We start from the raw sequence: 7,821 nt of genomic DNA, 5'->3' as shown, positions 1-7,821 counted from the left end.
ATTCAAGCACTTTTGGTCACTTCCACTTAGTCGCGAAAACGTTATAAGCTGAGAGAAGTAACACGTTCTTTAACCTGCTGGTCTTCAGATCAGTGAAGTGAAGCTAAGTGTGGCCCGGTTAACATTGGGATGGGTGAATCTGGCGACACACCTTAAGAGTCTTGTTTGTTTTGCAGCGGGTCACCTGAACCCCGAAAAGTTAATATATTAAGAGGCTGATTCATTTTTCTTGTCCTGCCCTTCCATATATATTGAATAATCAAAGTAACGTTTGCTGAAAAAACTGTTATTGTCAAACCATTCATGTGTCTGACGATCGTACACACCTTTGTTTGGATTGTGGAGGGTTTCTCTTTAGACATAGCCTTTCATTCATTTTCCCCATATGACTGTCTATCCTTAAGCCTTGATTACTTAATGGATGTTTGTTAAAATTTTCATTACTTTTTGGTTTTCCTTTCGTCGGAATTTTTCCCACTGACTGAATGTACAAAGTCAAGGGAATGGGACAAAAGTACGTCCTGTTCCTAAAGGAAGCAGCAGGTGCACTTTCAATCTCTATATGGCGAAGAGGTCAATCTTATCTTTGAGTGAGATTTTCAAGGATATCTTCAGGATCTTTTCGCTGGAAGTTATGGTCCTTTCACGTGCCTTAGATCCTTTAGACAACGAGGCCATGACTCACCCTTAATGGCTGTTTACTTATTTCCTCTGATGTTGATGAATATTGACATGTTGAGCTCTGTTGACGCTGCTAATCATATTGAGGTTATCGTGGCTGCATTCATTCATTATGAAAATGAGTTATCGTTTTTTATCCACAATATTTTCCTTTTCCTTTTATCATTTTTGAAAATTTACTTATGCTCAAAATCCTCATCCCTTTTGTTTTCTCATATTGTGCTCTTACTGTAACAGTTTCAGCTCTAATAGCATAATTTCTAATTCAGTCATGGAAGGTAGATTTCTGATGACTGCTCCTTCATAAATCATTTTCCTACCGTAAGTCTTGATCTGTCATTTCACATGAGCATGTGGAAAAGGATAAAGAAACTCCAGAACCAAAGTTGGACTAGTTTACAGAAAACTAATGTATTTATATTACAGAACAGAAAAGCAGTAGACAATAGTATGACAAACATTTACACCATTTACAACAAGGCACTGTTAAGGGAATTCGTATATATTTATATATACACACACATATATATATTATTTTCATTTGATTCTAATTGACATATATGTGTGTGTATTTACTTATATACTGTATATATACACACTTTTAAAGTAACAAGAAAATAATATAAGATTTTAACGAAAAAGAAGTTAATGACGTAGGTTATGTATATCGACTGCATTGGTCATTGAGATTATCTCGATCAATCACTGTCTGACCAATGAGCTTGTTGTCAACACGAGAACGCTTGTTATCAACACTAATTAGTAATATATACGTATATGCATATATACATGTGTATATTCGTCTTTTTGGCTCCGGCTACACGCTTTATCACACCTTTATCTTTCGATGAAATACACAAGAGCCAAAGCGTTATTATATTTACTTTTGAATAAATATTAATAAGGGGAGTATTTAAAACGACGACTGATTCTTACATGCTAATAATACTTCGAACAGAAAAAGTTTAAGTTTCCAACCTTGAACTTTTCCAGAAGTCCTGATGGCACTTTCGTTTCTGGAAACAAGAATATTGAAACATCATACTCTCTTTCCACTGTTTCACTTTTTCACCCTCGCGTGGTGACTGGCGCTTGATAAATAATAAGTTAAGTTTCCTTTGTTCGCACGGGTGCATCTGAATGCCTCAGTTTTATTTCTTATAGTCAGAAATAATTTATTTTGATAAGTTTCTCCTTGATACAATTCACAAGGATTTTCACGGTAAAACTTGCGCTTGATCGTTTACATAATTTCCAGCTGTTTAAGTGCATTACTTGAAATTTTAGACATAGAGCTTTTTACTTTAGAACTCGAACTTGTTTCGCCTTTGAGGTTTACTTTAACTAACGCTATTTCATCTTGATAGTAAATTGGTATAAGTCATTAGCACACATGGACATCTTAGAACACACCACGGAGTGACATTTATGTGTAACTGTCTGAATTTGATTTACGCTAGATTCTGGGTTTTCAGCTCCCCGAAGAACCAGAATGCTTGCCGCAGCTTTCGGAGGGACGACAGTTGGTGAAAGTAAAGGAACCATCTTTTCTCACAAGACCTCTTGACAGTGTCCCGTCGTGGTCCGTGTGCTCCCACCTTCGTAACACTGGGGATGCTGCACTTCTGGGAGGTGTTGTAGTGCCCGTTGCCCCCACAGCACCCATCACATTGGGATCTTGGTTTGGGTGTCTTATAAGTGATACCCCGGCATCTGGGGCGTTGGGAGTGATGTGGAAGATAACATCATGATCTGGCTGTAGTATTGATATATCCTTGTCTGAAGATTTTATAGTGCTGATGGCTACAACTTCTCCACGTTGGACAGTGAAACCTTTCATGACTTTCAGAGGTGTTGGGCTGCCACTGGATGGTGGGATGGTGATAATTCCTTGGTGTGTTGTTACTGGTATCTCAGGTGTAGGTTGACCACTGAACTGATTACCATTAACACCCAAAGACATACCACTTCCAACTCCAGTTGCAAATGTATTTGTAGGCTGTTGAGATCCTGATGAAGTGGGACCACTTGAAGGAAGGCTCACTCCATCCGTGACAGGTGATCCAGAATTTCCATTTGTATTTTGAGTCCCTTTCGCTTTTTGCCCCTCCCAATTATGACCTGTAGAATCTCCCATATTTTTCTGATGATCACTAGTTCCAGTATTTAATGGCGTTGAAGACTTTGTATGCATTCCACTGCTCATGCCACTGGGCCCTCCACTTAAACTATGATCCACTGATGGTGTACCTGGACTGCTGTTTGCTCCTCCACTTTGTTTATTAAGCATACTATCAGACTGATCACTGGCAGGAAGATTTTGCAGATTTAGATTGCGCCCAGCTGGCATCTTCCTTCTGTCTCCATTACCCAGATCTCTCATTTCTTGAGGGAACATACCAGGAATTGGTGTGGGTAGTCTACCGTCACCAAGTATGGCAGAGGGTATGTCAAAATTATTGTTAGATCCTCCAGAAAACTGGTTAACCCCCATGTTCCCTGTGCCAGTATTTGAATGGCCATTGTTATTTGAACTCATTCCAAAGTCCATATGGGTATTTCCGGCAGTCCCTGATCTAGAGCCTCCATTGGTGTTTATCTGACTTCCAAGAGTTCCAGCTGAGCCACTGCTAAAATTGTCAACACCAGTTCCAGCTCCAAATTGTTCCTGGTTCATATTGTTACCAGTGTTCATACTTGAGCTTCCTTGGCTCGTTGTGGGAAAGTTATTTCTTCCACCGGAAGCTGAACCGCTGCCAAAACTGGTACCAAAATTATCATTGAAAGTGCCATGATCTGAACTTCCTAAACCTGAATTGAAGTTGTCAGTAGCTCCAGAGTTTCCACTAGCTGATCCTCCCATGCCTGAGTCAGTGTTAAAATTGTCACTACCAGTGGATGGTCTATTGACACCAAAGTTGGCTGATGATCCTCTTCCTCCAGAACCGTTCCCATTGGTAAAATCTGACATTCCTCTTGTACCTGTTGCACTGTTTACGTTTGGTACGCCCACCATATCATTCCCAGGATTAAAATTTCCAAAACCATTAGAACCACCTCCATGATTAAAGTTATCTCCTTGTGAAGTAGAACCAGAATTGATATTTCCCATTGCACCTGAGCTGCCTGCATTGTTGAAAGTATTTGAGCCTCTATTGTTTAAGCCAGAGTTTGTATCTCCCATGGCATCAGTTTGGAAATTGTCAAATGTTCTCACTGGGCCCATCCCAGATGGCTCAAATTTTCCAGATCCTGCAGAATCACCAGAATTATCAAAATTAGCTCCTCTCATTCCAGAGCCACTATTGAAATTCCCCATACTACTAGAGCTGCCACCATTAGCATTTGTTGTTCCTTGTCTACCAGAACCACTTTGAAAATCATTGGTTCCACTTGAGTTAATGCCATCAAAATTTCCAGATACACCAGTGCTAGAACCAGTATCAGAATTTCCAAACCCTTGGAAGCCTCCGTTGTTACCAAAATTGCTTGTTCCCCCAGAACTCATATCAGAATTTCCTGCCACACCAGAACTAGCACCAGTGTCAAAATTTCCAGTTCCTCTTTGACCTGTGTTGAAATTACTTCCATCAGTCCCTGTTGTTGCATCAAAATTTCCTCTTCCATTTGAATTAGATGCACCATTGAAATTTCTTCTTCCATCAGATGGGCCATTGAAATTACCACTTCCATTAGAACCTGTGCCATCATTGAAATTTCCTCTTCCATTAGATCCTGTGCCATCATTGAAATTTCCTCTTCCATTAGATCCTGTGCCATCATTGAAATTTCCTCTTCCATTAGATCCTGTGCCATCATTGAAATTTCCTCTTCCATTAGATCCTGTGCCATCATTGAAATTTCCTCTTCCATTAGATCCTGTTCCATCATTGAAATTTCCTCTTCCATTAGATCCTGTTCCATCATTGAAATTTCCTCTTCCACTGGAACCAAAGGCATTATTGAAGTTTCCTCCTCCATGGGTATTTGAATTTCCATTAAAATTGTCTCTATCTAAATTTGAGCCGTCATTTAAATTTCTCACTGCAGAACCTTGTCCATTGGGGGGAAAACTTCCACTTGGACTGGTTTCTCCAAACCCTGTTCCTGTGTTGAAGTTGCTATTCTGACTGTTTCTTGAGTTGTCTGCGGCATTGTTAAAATTCCTATTGGGTTGGTGCCTCTGGTTTCCATTAGGTGAAGCAAAATTTCCAGCAGGTCTATTTGGGAAGCCACCATCGTTTTCAGCGTTACCATTGAAATTCCTGTTATTTGCGCCATTAGAATTTGGGTTTGATCCCCTATTTTGATTGATGTTTGGATTGTTAATTCCTGCTGTGTTCTGGTTTGATGGTCTTTGAGTGTTACCAGGAAAATTTTGTAAGTTTGGCCTTCCTGGTGCATCAGAATCAACAGTTCCTGTTCTTCCTGGATTTGCAAAGTTATTGAAAGGATTGTTGTTTCTTGACTGCTGTCTATTGGTATTTTGATTCCTAGTATTTTGTCCATTACCGCCAAACTCATTGTTTGGGGAGTCATCACGAGAATCTGTGATGCTTTTTCCACTTCCTGGTGAATTTCCTCCTCCCACAGGACTAGGTGCTCTTTGGATAGGCCGTCTGGGATTGCCATTGGTCCCATCAAATGGACCTGTAGGTTGAAAATTGACAGTTCTTAAAGGGTCATCCTTTGAACCTGGTGTATTTTGAAGGTTTGTGCCCCTTCCTTGTCCTCCTGGGAAAACTCCAGCTGAATTGATACGTGGAGGTTGACTGTCTAATGGATAATCATAATCTATAGTGGGACCTGGCCAGTTACCACGATTCCCTCTGCCCCGAGTTGAGCGGCCTAAGTCTCGCATTGAGGACGTTCCAGCATCTTGACTGTTAGGGGCGTCACTTAGATTACCTGAGACTTCATCAGATGTTCCATGTCCAAAACCAAGCCAACCATTTTGCTGACAGAGTACCACTCCTACAATGATAGCTACTACAAACTGAAAAAGAATGATGATCAATAATGTTAATTACTCATTCAAAAGCTTTTTATTTTATGTTTGCAATAATTTTTCATCTTGCAAGTATTACACGATTTAGTAATTTTGAGAAATGTGTATAACTATAAGAGTGGAAGTTGACAAGAGCAATTCACACCCACACACAAGAAAGATACTAGTATATTGCGCAAAGTAATTTTAATCTTATAATACATCCCCACTTTTTGATAAATCCAGCTTCTTTTTCATGCATAAAATGCTCAAACATGTAGATCAGTCTAAGTATGGTTTGTCTTTGCAAAGAAAAAACATAGAAACAAACAACTTGTACTTGGTTTACCTCCCTTAACAAGAAAGATTTGTCTCTTAAAGTGTGATGGAGTGTAGAATTTTAGGGTCAAAAAGATTTCTAGAGCAAGGATTGAAAGAGACACCTGTAGCATTCTGAAATGTTTCCGTCGCTGAATTACTTTTCCATCTTTTGTCTCTGTTAATGTATAAACAAAATTCTTTGGCCCTTGTTTTCAAGGTCTTGCATTTCCGTTAAGTTCCTCTCTAAAAACCTAAGAATTTATTGTGCGAGTATGTAGCTTGCTCTTGCCAATGATGATAAGTTTTACTTTATGAACTTTGTACTCATGTATTTTGTACGAGTTCATCATGCATGATGTATATAGAATAAATTTTTTTTATCTAAAATACCTGAAAGAAGTATCATAAAATTGGAATAATAAAGCCAGCAATACATTGGGATAGTTTATGCTGGTACAAATCCTAATTTTAGCAGTTGATTAGCAGTACACAGTTTTTCAACGTCAATTTTATAAATATTCTTGGTAGTGTGCTTTTGAGAATTCCTTTTTTTATTGTTTGTAAAAAATTAATTACACATTTCTAGGCACTCAGCAGGATCATACATATTTTCCTTCAGCATACTTACCAACATAGTATAGCAGCCAATGAGCATAACTGTTTGAATATTAAATCTCTGCTTTCTTGCTTCATCTTTAAATCTGGATCTGTTGATGTGAGTGTAATAATCCTGTTCAGTATCTTGTGCTAGAGTCAAGTTGCTGTGATGTAGTTGTCCTCGCGACAAAGTACTTGCCCTGCGTTCATTTAGAGAAAGAACAAAAGAACTGTCATTATGCGATGCAAATGCTTCTTATCACCTTCATGTTATTACCACATCATTGCACTCAAGATTTCGTAATTATGCATACAAACCTGCTATTGTTGCGCGTTCTAGGAAGAGCATTCAAGAGATCTGGTTCCCTGTGACTGGCACTGTGGGAGCTAGGCAGGCTACCCACACGCGTATCGAGTAAAGCTGCAAGCACATTGTTGTATTCCCGCTGCGAGCGGGAAATGCTGTGCACGTCATTTCCTCTGTGATTGTGTTCGGGTGGTGAGCCATTTGGTAAGACGGAGACTTCATTGGGCCTAGATATGGTACTGGCACGGCTTCCAGGCAGGGAATGGGATCTTTCGCTGAGCTTCGCCAGAGCACTGGCAACTCTCATAGACTTCGCATCAGCGTCCCTGATTGTGCCATTGTCCCGTGAGTGGTGGCCGCCGTCGTGGTGGTGGTGGTGATGATGATGTAGATTGCGACTAAGCGTTGTGGTGGAGGACTTACTTGGGTTTCTGGATCTCGACTGGGATGCTCGCAGTGGATGCGTCCTCAACAGCGTGGAGGCTGGAGCATGGTCGTGTATGTGGCAAAGATGGCAGTCGTTACTGCCGCCTCCTTCAGGCATGGTGCGACGCTCCCCGTAGCAGACTCGAGTTTTTAAGACATGGTAATTTTCGCGTCTTGCAGCCTCGTTTTTTTTTTATTGCTCTCTGGGGAGTAAGGCGACTGGGCGCTCTCGAGAATGCAGGCGGATGGGCTCTTTATCAAAACCACTGTACCTGAAAAAAGAAAATAATAGTTTTCTTGATTTCTAGGGGCTTTTGCAGCATTTTATGAAATATCCATCCTGCGCAAAGTGCAATATTTTTAAAACTACGGTACAGAATACAAGACCTTTAAAAATAGAATAAGATAAGTGAATAAACATTGCAGTGATGTGCAAGAGTATTAGTTTTGAAATGTCATGAAAAATAAAATTATCATTTTTTAGCTGTCTTTAAAAAAAATA

At 39.9% G+C, this 7,821-nt stretch overlaps 1 protein-coding gene across 1 annotated transcript in view; it reads right to left on the bottom strand.

Moving 5' to 3' along the window:
• Positions 1 to 1,062: 1,062 nt before the first annotated feature.
• LOC136837556 (uncharacterized transmembrane protein DDB_G0289901-like) overlaps positions 1,063 to 7,821 on the bottom strand; it is an 83,922-nt gene continuing 77,163 nt past the window's right edge. The window contains exons 2-4 of the mRNA XM_067102409.1: positions 6,905 to 7,591; positions 6,618 to 6,786; positions 1,063 to 5,677 (exon numbers count right to left, since the gene is read on the bottom strand). Of these exons, the coding sequence (XP_066958510.1) occupies positions 2,153 to 5,677; positions 6,618 to 6,786; positions 6,905 to 7,437 (4,227 nt within the window). The 5' untranslated portion in view covers positions 7,438 to 7,591 and the 3' untranslated portion in view covers positions 1,063 to 2,152. The remainder of the gene's footprint in view (positions 5,678 to 6,617; positions 6,787 to 6,904; positions 7,592 to 7,821) is intronic.

The sequence above is a fragment of the Macrobrachium rosenbergii genome, chromosome 59 (assembly GCF_040412425.1).
Source record: "Macrobrachium rosenbergii isolate ZJJX-2024 chromosome 59, ASM4041242v1, whole genome shotgun sequence".
Lineage (NCBI taxonomy): Eukaryota > Metazoa > Arthropoda > Malacostraca > Decapoda > Palaemonidae > Macrobrachium > Macrobrachium rosenbergii.
The sequence above is the reverse complement of the archived record's forward strand: the minus strand, read 5'-3'. Positions and strand labels throughout refer to the sequence as shown.